This window comes from Centropristis striata, chromosome 20 (genome assembly GCF_030273125.1).
Source record: "Centropristis striata isolate RG_2023a ecotype Rhode Island chromosome 20, C.striata_1.0, whole genome shotgun sequence".
NCBI lineage: Eukaryota > Metazoa > Chordata > Actinopteri > Perciformes > Serranidae > Centropristis > Centropristis striata.
Window position 1 is genome coordinate 5,033,586 of NC_081536.1, and position 20,025 is coordinate 5,053,610.

Consider the following 20,025-nt stretch of genomic DNA (forward strand, 5'->3'; position numbering starts at 1 on the left):
TACTTTATCACACATTCAAAAAACTTATATCCACGTGTTCACTGAGTTGTGCTGAATCTCGGGATATAGGCCACGCCCATTTTCGCCATGAGGTTGGTTTTTGGCAAAGGTTGGCAAATTCGCGAAATGTCGTAAACCTACTTTTTCGAACTCCCCCTAGGCAATTTCATCGTTTTGCACCAAACTTTGCACACAGCATCTATGGACCCTCACAAAAACAGGAAGTGTTGCATATCTCCACATTGGTGAGTCTGAATGACATGAAACTCAGGTAACTACTTCCCCATGAGCCCCTGAGGCTCTGTGCAAAATTTTGGCCGATGAACACTAGGTGGCGCTCTTTAAATTGAAGTATTTTATATCTCCAAATCGGCTGGTCGGATTAACTTGGTACACTTATTGTCAATGCCCTCCTGAGGATAACCCTTGAAGGTTTTATTGATCGGCCCCTAGGTGGCACTGTGGTCGCAGTCTAATTTAATATTTGGCACCGTGGCCACACAATAACACTTAAGGCAATGAAATTCATTATCATCAAGTTTTTTATCTTTTTATCTGTTATTACTTTATTTGTACCCAGAGGTAGATTTTCATTTAGGGGCATCTCAATAAATTAGAATATGATGGAAAAGTAAATTTCCAGTAGTTCAAGTCAAATAGCACCAACACCATTGAGTGCATATAGATGGACATATTTTTCAGAAGCCAACGTTTCCATATTAAACACTTTTTAAATGTTTTTGGTAATATACTTTTTTAAATACTGAATTTTAGGTCTTCATTAAATGTAAGCCATAATAATTATAATTAGAAGAAATTAAATAAATTAAGACATGAATGTTTCATTGTGTGTGTAATGGATCTCTATAATGTGTTACTTCCACTTTTTTAATTTAATTACTGACAAAAACCTTTCTATGATATTCAAATTTATTGAGATGCACCTGTATATAAAACTATATCAGTGGGCCATTCTGCAAAAGGAAAACTTTTCTACTTTTACTTCAGTAAGTTTTGAATGCAGGACTTTTACTTGTAGTGGAGTAATTTCAGTGTGGTATTGGTACTTTTAATTAAGTAAGGGATCTGAATACTTTTCCACCACTGTGTAGTGGTCTAATATGTTATTTTCCTGGTGGATTTACTGGATTTACATAATTGACCTGACACCTGTATGGTCAATGTGATGGTAATACACATCAACAGTACATCATCTAATAATTCAGTTCAAAATATTTACCCTCAAATTCAAAACCACACTTAATAACCCCTGTACATAAACATGTTTATTTTCTCTTTTTACAGCAAGTTAATATGCAGGTTCAAAATGTCTAATCAGACATTGGTACACAACATGAGGTGCCAAAATCAACTTCAGTGGGGGAGAACTGGAAATTAGAAAAAGAAAAAGGCATTGCCACTTCTCATACAAGTAGGGTACATACTGTATTTACACAAAATGGAAAAAAGCGTTTGAAACACTCCGCAGCACTGTGTGTGGTTATGAAAACATCTAGTTTTTTTAAGTGTACATAAACTTCACTTTGTACAGTATGTTTGCGGAAACAAAGCAATCGCCTCATTCCTTCTGACATTCACAAATGATGTTTCAGGTTAGGCAACAGAAAGAACATGAGGGAAATGGCTTACCAGAAGATGTAGAGCCTTTTTAAAGCTTTAAATAATAAAACAAAATCTAAATAATGTCCATAAGCAGGCCTTACTGCTCATCAAAATGTACCGATTTACATTTTGAGACCGAGAAGATTCTCACAATCAGAGAGAGAGAGAGAGAGAGAGAGAGAGAGAGAGGAAAAAATAAAAACTGACAGCGCTGACTGAAGTGGAATTTGATGAGCAGATGGTTTGGTGAAAACTTCATGCAATTTCAGGCAAGATGTAACAGCGCCACCAGCCCCATCCCAAGCACCAAACAAAATGAAATTTAAACTGAATGATTCATTTAAAAAAAAAAAACACCCTGTAGTAAATCTGTACAACGAAAATACATTTGGGATCTACATCTAAAGGTACATTATTAAGGTTATATACACTCCCACCCATCCATATATTATCTTTACAAGTAGACTTCATTCAAACCCAAACATTAAGAAAACCCCGACCAAACGGGGAAAATGGGATCACATCAAACATCCATTTAAAAATCGGTTCTTACTGTACCTCAACCGTTGATCAGTCCCTCTGTTCTCGTCTGTACAGTAAACTACAGCAGGACTAAAACCTCCCTCAACAACTGGATGGATTGCTACTGTAACGGAGTAATGAATCGTCAAAAATGGGGGAATGATTCTCGAGTGACGACAGCTTTTTTTTTTTTTTTATATCTTTTTGCAGTGGAAGTAAATCGGAACAAACGACTTTACTGTGTTAACGCGTGACTTCAAGAATACAAAATAGAAATCGAGTCAGAACACGGGCATAAACCCTACTCTCCAAATATTCTGACCCAATACAACAAAAAGGCTTTCAATACACTTAGGCCTCTTCACTGAAGAGAGCTACACTATTCCATCAATAAACATTTATGTTCTCTGGTCTCAGGTGGGACTGGGTTGGAAAAAGAGAAGCCATGTCAGCCTTAAACATTTGCCCCAACGTTTTTAAATTTGAAAGCAACTGATAAAAACAGAACCTTGTGTTTTGAGATCTCTTCCGCAGATTTGCTTGCTTGTTCTGAGTTGCGGCGTCGAAATTCATTCAGAAAATGGAAAAACTACATTGTACAAAGTGAGATTCTCACAATCTCTTTGCAAAAAAGAAAAGTAATAAAGAATGACTTGTGCCCGCCGTCTTTTTCAGGATACATGTAGGCAAATCTGTTATTATCCCTGTGTTGCTGCTTCTCTTCTTAGTCAATTTTCACATTTGTGTAGATCTTCCTCACAAAGGCACTTGTTCCCATGTATCCAACAGCACCTGAAAAAAAACAAACGTCCTGTGAATTTCTTATAAGTGGTTAGACAAGTTATCACTCTGCTCCCACCATGCCGGTAAATCCATCACAGGATGAAAACGATTACTCGTGAAGGTATCCAATAAAAGTTTGAGCAAGAAAAAGCACATCCTGTGTCTACAAGATGAGCAGTCAGACGTCCAACAAACCCAGAAGGCACCCTGTAGGAGTCGATGCACAGAGAGGAAGCACATAACACGCTTTGGAGGTGCAAGGTGCCAGCCTTGGCTTATTTCTCTTCAAGCTGAAAAATGAGTTTGGCTTGCACCTGCTGAGGAAACGTCTACTTGACTGCACGTCACGCTGGAGAACCAGTGTGGAAAAACCGTGCAGGCTGCCATGAAAAGATGGACTTTTCTTACAAGAGCTGTTTGTATGTACAGATTCATTCATAAGAGGCTGATATCAGTGAAATTTTAGCATTCATTCCTATTTACAGTTTGTGTCTCCTTGCAGGAGTCATGTACAGGTGCATCTCAAAAGATTAGAATATAATAAAAAAGTTTATTTATGTCAGTAATCCAATTCAAAAAGTGGAAATAACATATAGATCCATTACACACAGAATGAATCATTTCATGTCTGAATTGATTTATTTTTTCTAATTATAATGATTATAGCTTACAGCTAATGAAGACCTAGAATTCAGTGTCTCAAAAAAATGGAATATTACAACAAAACTATTTTAAAAAGTATGTTTAATATGGAAATGTTGGCCTCTGAAAAGTATGTCCATCTATATGACTCAATACTTCAGGGGCTATTTGACTTGAACTACTGGAAATTGACTTTTCCATCATATTCTAATATATTGAGATGCATCTGTAGATTGCCTTTACCATGCAGTTAACATCCAGGCTCGTATGCAGCCATGACAGCAGACAATGCTTCAAATATGTTGCTGAAATGAAGCTACAAATTGCAAAAAGTGGATGCTTCACACACACATCTTCAACCTGGCAACAAGAATTAGTGTCACCAATTCAGTATCTGACCTAATGTGAAATGAGGTCAGTTTGACCTGGAACACCAAGCAAACCCACAAAGAAAAAAGTAAGAGGTTTAAGATGTTTCACAAACATCTTTGCATTAGGCTCAATCTTTTGGAAACTGTAACAACATATTCAAGAGCTCTGCCTCTTAGCTAATCAGTTACATTGTCTGTTAGCCACATTATCTTTCACAGACATCCAGTCACAAAAATAAACTGAACAATGACATGTCATACATTGGTACTGCAACAGACTATGCAATTATGTGTTGAGTTATACGAGTCATTCATTTCTTTAGGTCAGGACATTCTCAAAGTGTTTAGATGGGGGACTCACCACACATGATTCCTAGAGCGGTGCTGAACACAGCCATGTAGCCAAAGTAGAAGGACGTCTGAAACAGCCCGTACATCCTGAAAAACAACATACATAAAACATGTAAGGATTGCAGTTGCAGATTTAAAAAAAAATACATTTTGAAATGCTTTTTGCCTATAATTGGACACAGGTTAAAATTAGTCTAAAACTTACTTAGTTTTGAAGAAGTAGTAGTAAAAGGAGTACATGTAAACATAAACAGCAGTGGACGCAGCGGAGAGGAAGCTTGTCCATTGCCTGGAAAAGAGAAGAGAACGGTTAACCAGCAGTTCAGGAAAACTTTTTAATAATTCTCTCAGCTCGATTAGGGGTCAAGGCAAGAGAACATGAGCTTCACAGCAAATAAAATATAGGATTTTCCACCACTAAACTCTTCAGACATTTTTTAACCCACTGATGCCTAAGACGGCTGTAAAACCTCTGGCAGATTTTAAAATAAGCCCCTAAAACCTGAAGTTTTTCTGGAAATTCAACAAAAGTGTCAACACTTCTACTAAATAATAGATTTTTCAGCCTCTGTAGCAGATAGAAATGAAATTCAAAAAGTATTTGAGAGCTTATACAAATACTACAAAATGACGTATCTGCTTTCCAGGCTTCAATGGGTTAAACTGTGCAGGAAAAGTCTAGACTGTGTCTGACACTCACCATCTGTAGTCCTCGGCGTTGAGCAGGAAGTACGTACACACGATGGTGACGCACACGGTGACGATGCACAGGATGACCAGGACCAGCATCATGAAGCCGTACACGTAGTAGATTTTGTAAGCCCAAAATGATGTGAAGATGAAGTACCTGAAAAAACGAGGAAAGAAAACATGTCACCTGCTGCAAAGATAGGTACAACACACTAACCCCTCAGTATTACTAGAGGTGGAGGAAAAATCAATACAGTATAGTATCGCGGTAATTTGCATGGCGATATTATATCGATTCATGGCCGGCAAGTATTGATATTTAGTGTTCCGACAGCCGGCAGGCCATCAGTATTTTTGCGGTTTTTTTTTTTTTTTAACCGGAGGCTGTAGCGGGCTCACTTTTAGGAATATACTGGAGGTATCGTGTCGGGAAGTTGTCAGAATAACACTGCAAAGTTCGGCTTTTTTTATGCTTCATTCAAAAAATTTTTTTAAAAATTTCAGCGCAGTGAAGCTTAAAGTTGAGGAAAGTTTGATGAAATGCTGCAGTTGTTGTCGTCCATACATGTTTGATATCAGTTCAGTTTGACTGAATACTTTATTGGTCAGTCTGTGGGTTTGATTCTCATTGTGGAGAAATAAAAAGAGATGAATAGACTGAGAATTTTCACTTATTTGACAAACAATTCTTAACTGAATTTAATTTTGTGGACACAAAATGCAGTTAAACTGTTAAATCACAACATATTGTTTCGCAATACTCACTATCGGCAACTGCTTAAAATCACAATAATATCGTATCGTGACTCAAGTGATGGGATAAAATCATATCTTGGGGCCAATGCTGATTTACACCTCTAAGTATTACAGCTATAACTTACATTTCAATGAAAATGGAGCCGAATGGAAGGATTCCTCCGAGGCAGACGATGACAGCGGGCTCCATGAACCTGAAACACAAAGTTCAACATATGAATATGACTATATACATTTCACACTGAACTCAAGTGGTCTCATCAAACCCCCCCTGCAGGGCAAGAGTACATGCCTATTTGTGTTATAGGAAGGAAAAAAGGGGGAAAAAATGAGACAGAGTGGAAATTCTAGCAAAGCCTGACAGTGGCCTAAAGTCACATCTACTGTTCCTGTTGGCAGCTGGCCACAGTGCTTGGCAGAAGGTTGGAAATGTTAATACACTCAGTTTATTTCTCTGCTGCTTTTTATTACCCAAAGAGTTTGTTTAGACAGCAAAGCCAATGTCTACTCGTCTTAGCACAAGCCCTACAAAACTTGGGATTCATTTCATGCTTTAAGTACAACTTCCTCAATGCCCACTGATGAGTCATTACACTTCCCTCTGCAACAACAAAAACACTGCATGCCATGTTTGAATGCACAATGGTTTCTGCACAGCAGTACTCCGATGAGTACTAATCAGTAAACTGCTGTTCAGAAGTTTGGAATTGCCCATTATATTGTTGTTTTTCCTTCCTTTTTATTCTATTCTCTCTAATTTAATTATTAAAACTTACACTCAGGAGTTGAAAATGAACTTTCTCTCTCCACCTGCTACTGTGGCTGGTGGAATCCAAAATCTACCAGTCACCCAATAAATTACCATTGTTTGTTTGGCCGAGGCAAATCTCGCAGCAACTTGCATATTTTACGAGCGTTTGGCTGGTGCTAATTTCCAAACGTGCTTCCATTTGGTCGATGTCTCAACAGTGTTGCGTGACCATTTTCCCACCAAATACCATTTCACTCCGTTTTGAATCTTCTCCAGTGTATAAAAATGTAACTGACCATCAATCATTAATGAACCACAGTACAGTAATCCATTTTATGACTCAGTGGTTAGATTGAAGAGGTTTAAACTCTGGTTTGTCAGTTCTTAGTATGTTCTGTTAAAATTTCCTGAAGAAAGCTTGAATGAAAGAAACACATTTTTTAATTCCAGCTTATTAGAAGCATTATTGTGCACCTGACACTAAAACAGGAACTTGTTCCTGTTTAAATCTGCATTTTGATGCCAAGCTTTGAGATTCGACTGATTATTTATTATTTTCTTATTTTACTGTTGCTTACAGGTTTTTTTTAGTCTTTGTTGTCGTTTCCACTTTCCATTGTGAAATGTTACGGCTGTTACCAAGAGTGGCCGCGATCAGCTCCTGTGGACAAGATATTCATTGCGATTGGTTTTAATCTGCAATATTGCCAAAGAGGCACTTTTGCTTATCACTTTGACAGGAAATCCTCTGGCCTTGTCTTATTGGTCAACTCTCTATCTGAACACGGCACTCCTGCTACTCTGCTGCTGCTGCTGTAGGGAGCAGACACTTTCAGTTTATAATTAATTCCACCAGGCGCAATCATGTTCTGCGACACAGCCACCGGAGCTGATCGCGGCCGCTCTAGACAGGGAAAACGTTGAAACTCTCCTGGTGCAGTATGAAGCTGTGCAGAGGACTGAACAAACCCCAGCTGGAGCGGTGTTGATAACACACTTGTACTCTGCAAATTAGAGGGTTTCTTTTCATGTATTTGATGAACATGGGCAAAAATGAGCTAAATGGATTTTATTTCCGTTTTTTTTTAAATGATGCTGCGGGAGGTGGACAAGTAATGAAATCAGTCTATGCCTGAACACAGTACAACACAGACTACAACCGTAAGCCTCAACTCATACAAAATAACACCTGTTTGTAAAGAGGACTTTCTACAATACAAAAACCGCCATCTTAACTAATGTATCTGTTATTATTTTACTTTATTATGTATTTATTTATATATACATATATATAATTTGAAATTTTAATATTTGTATTAGTGTAGTTTTTTTATTTTTTTATTTATTATTCGTTTTTTTAATTGAACACAAGTTCAATTAATACTAAGTTGTCGAATGGTACAGTAATGTTGCAGGGATGGGGCTCTGTTGGAGCGAGGGGGGAGGTGATGTTTATGTTTATATTGTATTTGTATTATTGCCGATCATCTATATTTCTGAATGTATGTACTTTGTATCCTACCATATGCATAAACCTCAATAAAAAAGACTTGGAATAAAAAACCCAGTTAAGCTTTTGTGGCAGGAGATTCCAAACTTTTAAACAGCAGTGTAGCTTATGCACACTTAGCACTTATTACACTACTCGCCATAGCTTTTATATATGATCTCTATTTATATTTTTGATTTTTCATTCAAACTACTGTCATTTATATTCACACCTTTTGCTTTTGCTGTGGGATCAATGAAGTATAATCTAATCTAATGTATTTAATTTATTAACCCTGTAAAGAACCTAAATTTGTTTGAGTATTTGCTGTTTTTATCAGTGTAAAATCATTGTGTTTTATATGCAGTTTAAAGCTATTATATTTGGCTTGTTACTGTTTTTTTTTTTTAAATTATGTAACAAGCATTTAGTCAGTTATTGTTATTATCAAGTCATCTTTCCTGTACTAATAAATGTCTGTCCGAGCACTACTATGCAGTAGTTACTAGAACACGTGTCGTCTAATTTAGGTGCAGTTTTAATTTGCATTTTTTGTACTTCACAACACGTTCAATTGCCTCTGACTTAATTTGTTTCCCTCAGGCAAATTCCTACAGTTACCATACTCACTAAACGGATTAAACTGACCCTGTCTGTGTCAGGCCACACCTACCATTTCTTCTCAGGGATCGGTCGCGGCACGGCGTTCACTCGGCAGGGGAAGTTGGGCTGTCCAGACAGATTCCTCCCCAGAATTGTTCCCACAAGGTTTAGTGGCAGGATAACAAAGAAGCAGATACAGCAGACAGCAACCTGCAGGAAAAAAAACATTTGTAACACTGGGAGGTCTTACATCTGAGATGTTTTTTTAGATCCCCTTATCATTTATCTCAGTTGTCCTCTGACTGAGTCCCAGGAATGTTTCATTCAGCTCAATGGCATTTTATAAACTGCAGTTTAAAGAGGTGCTGGATCTCTTCTATTCCCAGACTTTCATAACTAATCCTCACAGCCGGATCTCAACCTACTAATGCCAAAACACTAGTGGTCATTCAATGAGATGGATAACAAATGCATCCAAGCTTGTGGTTATTAACTGATGACCTTCAGGTTTGGCCAGAAAAATCTAAAACTGCCCCAAATGTTTCCCCATGTCTGTTGAAAGAAGTAAATTGGCTGAATCAGTTGGCACATCGCTTTTCATGGTTTGATTTCAAGATGGTAACTTGACACTTATGATGGATCACATGTGCTGCTGACAGACAACTCTGGAGTGTTGCTCAGCTGTTTGCAATTAAGTAACTGAGCAGTTTCCCTGGAAAGCATTCTTGTTTTTTTTAACTGTTTGGTTTGGAAACTTTGGCACTAAATGCAAAAGTAAAACCAACAGAATTGAGAAACTGCATTAAGCTAAGGCAACCAGTGTCATGGAATATGTTTTATAGGATGTGATCTGCTTTTAATTATCTTTAGATGAGGCAAAGAATCCTTTTCCATCAGTAAAAAAAAAAACTTATATTCAACAATATACAGCATGTGAGATGCAGTTTAACCCATTGAAGCCTGGAAAGCGGATACGTCGTTTTTGTAGTATTTGTATAAGCTCTCAAATACTTTTTGAATATCATTTCTATCTGCTACAGAGGCTGAAAAATCTATTATTTAGTAGAAGAGTTGACACTTTTTTTTCCAGAATTTTTCCAGAATTTCCAGAAAATTAGAGGCTTATTTTAAAATCGCCCAGCGGTTTTTCAGGCCTCAATGGGTTAAGCACTTGCGACTGAATACTTTCTACACTATTCTGAGTACTTCAGCTGTCTAACAGCTCCGTTACTCTTGATCATATCACTTTTAGCACAGTGGAGCACATCCACACATATAAACTGAAGCTGCTGACTCAGAGGATGTTCTTCATAACTCTGTGGTTTTGAGGGAGGTGTTGTTGCTGTGTCAAACCCACCATGGTGCCAAATGGGATGGCTCTGGAGGCGTGGTAGTAGATAGCGATGAAGTTGATGAAGAACGCAGTCCCACACACCATCGCTGGGATCATGAAGGCCCCGATGAACATTTGCTTAATCCATCTTCTGCCTGTTTTATTCAGACAAATCAAACAGCATCCTGTGAGACATTTCTGATCGGGAATAAAAACCATCCAGGAAAGAGAATGTGATGTATAGACATTTTTTTTTATTACCTCCTTGTTTTGCATACAAGCTTCCCCCAAAGTAGCCATTGACAGGGGAGGTGGCAGCATACACGAAAATGGCTGTGCTCAGCATGGATCCTCTCCTGCAGAGAAAAATGATATGAGTGGAGCCCTGTGAAGTCCACTCCACAGTAAGGCAGTGTCTGGGCTTTATTCCCTTTGAAACTGGTATCGATAGTTTTTCTTCGCTAGCGTCCAATAATATATGTTTAAGCTCATTTTATTTCAATAGGCATTACCCAAAGGAGCACACACATGTAGATGGCTGTTCATACACACAAAAAAAATCAATTTCCTTTCCTTTAAGCACCATCCATTCTGTGTTTGCCCCTAGTTGTATACAGAAACACTGTACAAAACTCAGTACTTGGTTGGGGCTATTTGACTTGAACTACTGGAAATGGACTTTTACATGACATTCTAATTTATTGAGATGCACCTGTATATTTTTAAACTAAATTTCAATAGGAAGCTTTAATTTCATTGAACATCAACCACACATGCAAATGACTTTTCATAAAAACACTCCAAAAAATAAAATCCTTTCCTTTAAGCACCATCCACTCTGTGTTTTGCCCCAGTTGTATACAGAAACTGTTCTTACCCCCGTGCCTCACTTAAAAGTTGCTCTGATGTCTGATGAGAGGACAAAAATATCTGTCTGCCAAATATCAAATATGTATTTATAGAATTTTCCATCTTTTGACCTACTTCAGTCCTGATCATCATTAGCAAATATGCATTAAGTTGTCCGTTTAAAACAGCCAAAATTATCACAAAATCAAAGTGGTGCAAAAGTGATGCACATGGAGTAATTTGGAACTTTTACATTTTATCCAGTCAATCACACAGAGTTAGGATTCTACATTGCATCTTCATTACAGCACGTCAATAACATACCTCAAAATTTGACTACACTCTGGCAGACTGTGAATTTTCTTGATATAACTTATAGGTCCATTGTTTGTATATGTTTTGTCTGTTGTTGTTGTCTGTTTGCACTATTTGTTGTATATTATATGTTGTGTTATATTTTACTTGCACATTTGAATGTGGGGAAACGCAATTTCAATCCTAAACTAAACTACCTGTTGCATTGTTTGGTTGACAATAAAGTTCACAATCCAAATTCTATCGAGTTTGATTATTGTGCTTATATAGATTGTGTCTATATAGATTTTTTTATATAGAATTATACATGTGGGGGGAAAAAATCGATGGATTGCATATTGTTTTTTAGCTAAAGGATTTTAATAGTGTTCTTAGGTTATATATTATTTGAGAGAAGATAAAATATTTGATGAGAGATTAACACATCTGCCTGTTTTACAAACCAAATCCAAAGCAGAAGCTGTGTGATGTAAGCAGTAAGCTGCCAGCTACTCACTCTGTGTACAGATCCTCGACCATAGCGACGATGATGACGATGAGGGAGACTGAGAAGATCTGGCAGCCGGAGCCGATGAGAGAGGAGAAGATCAGAGGATGACTTGACGGCCGAAACACATCTCCATGTACCTGCTTCCACCCATATTCATCTCCCAGGTCTCTGTCCTGATGGTGCGGGGTGACAAAATGAAAATGTGAGGGAAAACACAAAATTCCTTGCACATCTTAAAGTCAAGCTGTCCAAGTACAAAATAAAACGTTAAAAAAAAGACTTGAAATTAAAGGCTAAATCTCCACTGAAACTCAAAAAAAAAAAAAAAACAATGATGAGAAAAATTATCAATCTTACTCACAATTTTATATTCAGCAAACAACAACATGCTTAAGAGCAAACTATTAAAGTCAGAAAATACGTACCATGTCATCCATCTCCTCCTCTTTGCTGTATCTGGCATAATCCTTCCTTAGTGTCCTCATCAGAATCATGGACACCAGACCCACCAAGAAAATAACCATCATGAATGAATTGAAGATGGAGAACCAGTGAATCTAAAGAAATGAAGAAAAAGAATGAATAAAACAAACTATTCTTTGAAGAAGTGACCATATTATAAAGCTTATTAAATATTCAAAGTGTGTTCCATAAAGCTACTTTACTAAGTAAGCCAGGCTTAGTTCAGATAGTCCATAAAATAAATTCAACATCCCAGCATAGGTTACCATAGTAACTGAGCTTGAATGATGATGAATTTTCTTTATGGACCTGAATAAACTTAAAAAAAAAAAAGAGTCTGACCAACTGAAATAAACCTGGCTTATTTGGTAAACATGCTTTATGGAACAGGCCCCAGATGTACAGAGCAGTCCCAAGTATGACATTGTTTGGAAGAGTTGTTGTGGAGAAAACTAAAGCAGCAGCACCTCAGACTGACACTCAGCACATTCTGAACAGACAGTTAGTTATTAGTCTTGCTGAATGGTTTGTTAAGGCCCTTGCTCTCAGTATGCTCAGCTTGACTGTACAAGTCAGGGCAGGAAACAGGCGATTTCATCCGCCGGCTGTAGTAGCTGCTGGGTTCCAAAATTCAGACTCCTAAATCAGCCAAACTTCGCTTTGAGAGAGGGCCCAGCTGGAGTCCTGCCCACAGTGGCAGGTGGAGTCAAAGAGTCAGCCAAAAGTTAGCAGACTGGGTCAATTACACCGTGCTTTGCATGGTACAAGGCTCAAGTCATACCTTCTGAAAGGTCGAACACAGGTGTGCTGTTACAACAAGCCTGGCGTTCTAGGCTTGCATAATGAAGCACAAATCTCTTAAAACTATAATAGTCAACTCACCCTGTGTTGAAAGAAGGATGGATCAAGGTACTTGTCGAATCTGTCTTCAAACTTCACATCTGACTTCTTCCACTTCACCTGTGATAGGAAAGGTTTACATTCATATTTATTCTATAAACGTACATGTTTACATGACCCCAGTCGCATGAGTAATATCATATAAAAAGGACCAGTGTGAGGACCCTTCAGTACTCACAGAGTACGACATTGCGATCCTTGTGTTCGGCACGAGTCTGACTTTGCCTTCACTGGTCAGATTTACATCCACAATTCTGTTGCCATTGAAGCCGATCTCCAGTTTCTTGTACGTCCATAGGTAATGATCCTCTCCGTTTTCATCTGCCTCACCAACAATACCTTTGAAAATATTGACATGCATTAAATTAGAGGTCTGGTCCCTACAGAGGGGTTCAAAAAACAGTGTGAAACAAACACAAAATCACTTTCTCCACTGCTGATTAACTCTGTAACAGCCACATCTGTATTCATCTGTTACATTCAGGTTTTAGCTGTTACAGAGACCTGTCACCCTGAAACAATAAATATTTGATAATTATCCTACTGTGGACATCTGCTTATCCACTGTATTAAATTAAATTCAATCCCTTCCGTTTTCCTTCCTTTCAGGGTCACTGAAATTGATAATTGTATCATACTATTTAGTACATTTCCTCAGATGGTTATCTGACTGTGAAAATCTAACAGTGTTGCAACCCTACTCCCAACTGGCTACTGGTTATTCTAGGTCTTTAAAAATGCATAATTATCCTCCTGTTTCTCCAGTATATGGGTACATGGTACATTTAATGTTAGGATAGAAATTCTGTGTTATTCCCCTGTGAAAACACATACTGTAGCAGATGTGAGGCCACTAGGAAAAAAAGTTTCATTAATGAGAAAGTTTTCTATAAAGCTCCTATATATATGGCTTCTTTAGAGCAGCTGTTTCTGTGCATAGCTTTGGTAGCAGGTAGGGTGATATACTGATGCAAAATGCACATTATTCTGGATACAAAATTAATCTTGGCAGGCACATTTTTTTGACAAGTTTTCCAACCTTGAGCAGGTGAGCTAAATCTACATTTAGTGATTTAGCAGACGCTTTTATCCAAAGCGACTTACAGAGAAAAGAGAAACAATCAATGTATAATTCAATAATAATAATCTAATTTAAGACAATGTAGTATGTGGTGCTGCCAGTGTGAAAGTGATTAACTTCAGACCTGCTGGGGCAGGCTTTCTATGGATAACACACTGAACATCACAATGAACACGTCATTGTCTCAGACATTATTAAGTGAACTGGTTCAGTTACCACGCTGGCTAACCGGACTTGAGGTCAAAGTCCATATTTATTTATTGCGATTAAGGTATGAGAATGCAACATACAACATGAGTTAAAGCCAGTGCCACACCCACTCCCAACATCATCAGCTAACAGTTATGTTTGAGGAACTGCAGGAGTGGCACCACTGTACAAACTATAACTAACACGTATGCAAAGTGACTTCACTGACAGCTTGTAAGAATAACAGCATTAAGAAGAGTCTGTAAAGACAGTGGCTCGTTAATAGGCTTCTACTGAAAGTTGAAGGGGTAAAATTAGTCATAAAATTCAAGGTTTGATTTAGGCTTGTCACAGTAATTGGTGCTTACTGGTGTTACATGATGTTAGGCCATACACCGATTACATTAGCTGCCCACTACTACCGCCATCATTTTACTTTTTTTGTTAAAGATATAACACATTTAATTCATTTTTGCAACAGTGGCACACAGAGCTTCAGACAGCCGGAGATGAGAACAGGCGGGCACATGTGAGATTTGTGCAGAGAATGGAAGAAAGAAAATTAACACATCCCCTCATGATGATCATAAACAATAATAACAAATAATAATAATACAAGAAGCAGGCAGTGGTGCTCATCCTCTACAGTACACTGCAGATAAACAGGAGGAGAGAGCCCATAGGAAAAAAAAATTGCAAGTTACTTAAAAAGAACCGCAGGTGGATCTACAGCCACAGCAGCCTTTCCTGAACAGTTTTGTTCAAACGGGGAATCTAAAATCTAAGTCTGACTTCTAAAGATCTCACATAAAATATTAAAATAAGCAATCTGCAGTTATTGAGAGGCACAGACAAGACTCTGTTCTTGTAAAATGTTTAGTATACTCCAACACTGGTGTTGTCAAAAGTTTATGAACCGGTGGGAAATGATCCTTATGGTATCCCTAATATCAGCATATCAGTAAGGCCCAATAAAACTTTCCATACTTTACTACCTACAGGTGGCTGAAAAGTAACAGCGAACAGGCTGACTACTTCCTCAAAGATGCTATTGTAGTTCATAATGATTACATTGTTTGTATAACGTAATAAAATGTGAGATATTCTTGAAGAAAGTGATTTCATCAGAAAATTTGCCTTCCAAGTACCATTGCAGAGTCATATCAGCACACAATCCAATTAAAAAGGGTCGTTTTTTTCTTCTTATTCCAAATCAGAAATATCAGGCGCTATATTGCAAATGTATGAATTCATCCACTCCACGCAGTATTAAAGAGTGCCCTACAATATACATCTCAACTACATTTTAAAGTAATTGCCATTTCAAATTTATAAAATATATACAGCTCTCGACAATAACAACAACCAGACAAGATGATATTAACTCAAGACAACAGCTAATCAACTAAAGCACTGAATTGTTCAACATTTCTGATCAAAAGAACATGTTGAATTGTTAAAAGTTGCCACACGCACTGAACGAGTGCCTTTCAATAAGCCGCTTCATACAGGATACAAGTGTATTGTTACACCTCTAGTAGGTTGGCCAAGAATGAATGGCAGTCCCGCCCACTAATAAGAACTGGTTAAACTTCTCTGATATCAGGAAAAGCACCAGAAACCAGTGTCACTGCAAACCTTTTTTAACCTAATAAGCAAGTAAGTAACTCATAAACGGAGACAGACAGTCAAGAAATACTAGAGTAATAATCCAAATCACAGAACAATTGACAACACAGACATGTATTCAGCATCTGGTAATCTGTCAAGCCAACAGAAAGTTGTTGTTTTCTTAAAGAAATTAAGTAAGTATCACTTACCCCAGATGGGCAGGTCGTCAATGTACATTTGGTACCAGTAGTGATTCTTTATGGCATAGACAAAGGCATCCCGCTTGGCTTTGTCCAGGTCAATTTCACAGTATGTTGCCTGCATGACCTCATCTACAGGAATCATAAAACCCACAATATTTATGTTAGAAAATGATGTGTAAAACAGATTATTAGTTCAATGCTCTCATCAGTTCATATGTGATCAACAAGTGAAAGTCTTAACAGTAGAATACCTTTGAACTTGATGTCGAGGCCGCTGAATTCAAGTTCTACTCCCTGCAGAGCCTCTCCAAGTGTTTCATGGTAATGACTGATGGTCTTCTTAGAACCCGCGCAGAAGGGCAAAGAGAAGTACTTGTATGTCTCCTGTCGGTTGTGGTAAGGCCCCACTGTGTTCATCCATAAAACTACCTCCTCCTTATCTACGTACTGCAAAGGAAAAACAAGGACTGTTATTGTAAAATTCAAGAATGTTTGCAGGTTCTTCTGGTCTTACTGGTTTCATAATGTTGCCATCAGGCATTTCTTTCTAAAAATGTGAGTGACTTATAAATAAGCTTACATGTTCAACCACATGTTACACACAAAACAGCCACAGATACATTTGATTCAGACACTGGGGGTTAAATAAGATGACCTGTGTAAAGAAACGTAATCAGATTTCCACGTTAACTAACTATCTAATGCATTTAAATTCATGCAAACATATGTAAATGTTGCTTCACATTATCACTGAATGAATGTGACGTGACACTATAAAAAGTGTTTGATAGTGTGACACTAGAAAAAGTGCTGCACGTTAACCATGTTTGCATGTTAACTTCAATGCTATATCCGGTTCCACTAATTCAACAGTTTCATAAGGCAGCTGCATTACATGGAGAAAACAGTGTAATACACGTTTTTAAAGGGGTAATTAATTGTAATGATGGTGTCTGAGTGTAATAAAATAATTCAATTCAATTCAACTTTATTTATAGAGCGCATTTCATGCACAAGGCAGACTCAATGTGCTTCACAATACACATAATTACAGTTTAAAACAACAACAACAACAAAAAACACAGAAAAATCAAACAAATCGATTACAAATGAATTGAAGAGTGCAGGTAGACAAGCTATGCCATATTCACCACATACACACTTACTTACTCACACATGTGCACCCACTCCCACAACCACACATGCACACAATTCAACCAAATGCTGTAGAGAAAAGATAGGTTTTTAATCTGTTTTTAAAAATGGCTACTGATGTGGCAAGTTTAACTGTCTTTAAGAAGACAGAGAAAACACCGACAGGCCCTGGTGGTGTTTAACGTGAGCTGATTTCCCAACTATCGCAGCCATCACTTCTAGGAAATCCTGTTTGTGTGAATTGCCTTAGGGCTACAAGATCCACACGTTCATTACGGGTTTGGTTTTGATTTTGTTTAGCTAACTAACTAACGCTAACTAGCCTAAGTTGAGCGCAGTTTCCAGGGAAAGCTTGTGAAGCCCAGTGTGGAAGACGTGCTAGCAGGCTAGCATGCTAGTTAGCCGTAAGCACTTATAGGCCGATAAGTGGTGACAAGTTAGCTAGCTAACTGAGTGTCTGTCTGTCTGTTTGATAGCTCACCAGTATTAATAAATAACCCAAACAGGCCGAGCCACACTCTCTGTCCTGTCTGTAATAATGTTTTCGTGTGTGCAGCTACAGTTAGCATGTTACACAGAGCACAAACGTCCATTATTTTCAAGGCTCCCCCTTTTCAATCGGCCTCTCCAAACGCCGTCTTACCGTGTGTTCATGTTCGTCTGCGTCGACAGGTAATAAATAGCCCACTATAGCGAGAAAGGCCGCCGCTGCCACCTTCCACCTGGAAGATGCCATTATTTTCGGAGAAAGTATGCAGAAAGATAGGGGATGTTAGCTTTGTAGGGCTATCCCACCTTCTTCCTGGTTGTATGACAGAGGCAGTTTTTTAGGGATGCTCTCGTGCGCATATGGCGTAAGCGCTTCACCAGCGCTCATCGAACGCACGTGGGATTGGCTGGATTGAGTCACATGACCCGCGGCCTCCAGTCACAGTGGAGAGCGATGAATCAATCGGTGAGGAAAGGAACTCAGTCGGCGCTTCGTCCGCAACCTTCAGCCACGTCATCTGACTGCCAAGACTGGAGCTTCAGCTCTCCTCTGACAGAGCTGGTGCACGAAACATGATCCGCGTTCACAACAAACAGGTCTATTCACTGTCAGACGAAGCCTCCTGAAGGGCCTGAAGTGGTCTGGACAATATATCACCTTTCATGCATTCATATGAGCAGTTTAAAGCATTCACAACAACCTCAGATATCACTTGATTACATGGGCCTGCATTATAATTTTCCTCTGAGTGCGGCTAAATGAATACCACAGGTTAAGAACTTCCATTAAGCCATGTATTATTGAGGACATAATGAGGAACCTGTGACTGCTAACTTTTTTTTTTTGATTGATTGAGAATTTATTTGAACACAGAATAAAAGATGAACAATTAAAAACAAACGAAAAACAATAAATACAACACAAAATGAAACAACAACAAGACTCAACACTTACTGTGTTGTATAACACAAAGTAATGTAGTATATAAACTTATTATTACCATTATTAACAAACATAACTTGTTATTAACTTACACACACATAAGTACACATGCACCCATGTAGTCACAATGAGACAACAATGAACAAACAAACAAACAACACACACAAAAAAGAAAAAGAGTAATAATACATTTAAAAAATAAAACATCAACAATAAGTGAGTTATAAATGAAGTTTGTTGCACTCTCTTATCAGAACCACAGCACCCACGTATAATAAAATTGTATTATTTTTTAAACAATGCTCCATCTGCAGCAGTAGTTCAAAGGTATTACCCTTTTATTTATCTTCCTAGATAACATTCTGCAAATGTGGGACAATAGAAGCCAAACCTTCTCTTTAAAAGGAAACTGATCCAGCTTCCTTGGCTACTCCAAAAAAGTTGGGATACTGTATAAAATGTAAATAAGACAGAATGCAATAGTTTGCTAATCCTTCCAATTGAAAACAGTACAAATATAATATATTTATGTTTTGCCTTATCAACTTCATGGCTTTTTTGTAAATACATGCTTATTCTTAATGTCATGCCAAAAAATAGTAAATAATAATCAAACAGTTAAAATAAATCGCAACATACAATTGCATATATCATTTATTATTATATTTATATTATATATTGTTATTGTTACCTATTTTGTTCCATTGTTTTTCTTATATTATCCTATGTTTTGATTGTTTTTGTAATTGTTTTGGAGGCTTTGGAGCAATCTGGAACCAGAATTTCCTTCGGGATTAATACATTTCTATCTTATCTCAAGGAATTTAGGGATTTCCCTATCTACAATCAATAGCATCTTTAACAGATTTAGAGAATTCAGAGACATCTCTGCACATATGTTGAAAGGCCAAAAAACAACATTGAATACCTGTGACCTTTGACCTCTCAGGTGACATGCCATTAAAGACTCACATGATTATCTGAAGGACATTACTACACAGGCTCGGGAACACTTCAGAAAACCTGTCAGCAAAGACAGTTTGTCACTGTGTCAACAAATGTAAATTAAGACTCTACCATGCAAAGTGGAAGCCATTTATCAACAACATCCAGAAATGCCCGAGCTCATCTTGAGATTGAGAGTCCACATTTCAAATTATTTTTGTTAATCATGGATGTGACTGCTGAGCAACTTCAGTTGTAGCTTTATCAAATCCAATCAAAATGTTTAAAAGTAGCGTCTGCAGTTCCTAAACTCTCACTGAGTGTTGTTAAAATATGAGGTGATGTAACACGGTGGTAATCATGCCTTTACACGCCTTATTCAACTTTTACAGAATGAGTGTATTGTTACAATAAACCAGTAGTGGAAAAAGTATTCAGATCTCTTATTTAAGTAAAAGTACTAATACCACATTGGGAAA

At 37.7% G+C, this 20,025-nt stretch overlaps 1 protein-coding gene across 1 annotated transcript; it reads right to left on the bottom strand.

The window, feature by feature from the left end:
- Positions 1–1,264: 1,264 nt before the first annotated feature.
- tm9sf3 (transmembrane 9 superfamily member 3) lies at positions 1,265–17,997 on the bottom strand. The gene is made up of 15 exons (XM_059359611.1): positions 17,813–17,997; positions 16,266–16,461; positions 16,021–16,143; positions 13,109–13,269; positions 12,913–12,990; positions 11,994–12,125; positions 11,575–11,741; positions 10,176–10,270; positions 9,939–10,069; positions 8,652–8,791; positions 5,864–5,932; positions 4,993–5,139; positions 4,498–4,581; positions 4,303–4,379; positions 1,265–2,937 (listed from the first exon to the last, which is right to left on the bottom strand). Exons 1-15 carry the CDS (start codon positions 17,903–17,905, stop codon positions 2,870–2,872), a joined length of 1,761 nt encoding a protein of 586 aa, XP_059215594.1. The 5' UTR covers positions 17,906–17,997; the 3' UTR covers positions 1,265–2,869.
- Between the last annotated feature and the right edge of the window lie 2,028 nt (positions 17,998–20,025).

What these genes read in the sequence shown, in the direction of transcription:
- tm9sf3 (XM_059359611.1), bottom strand. Translation starts at nt 17,905, where the DNA reads ATGGCATCTTCCAGGTGGAAGGTGGCAGCGGCGGCCTTTCTCGCTATA. An exon ending in CCATCCCATTTGGCACCATG is followed by an intron (nt 8,792 to 9,938) that starts GTGGGTTTGACA and finishes TTTTTCCTGCAG; the next exon opens with GTTGCTGTCTGCTGTATCTG. An exon ending in AACGCCGAGGACTACAGATG is followed by an intron (nt 4,582 to 4,992) that starts GTGAGTGTCAGA and finishes TCTCTTTTCCAG; the next exon opens with GCAATGGACAAGCTTCCTCT.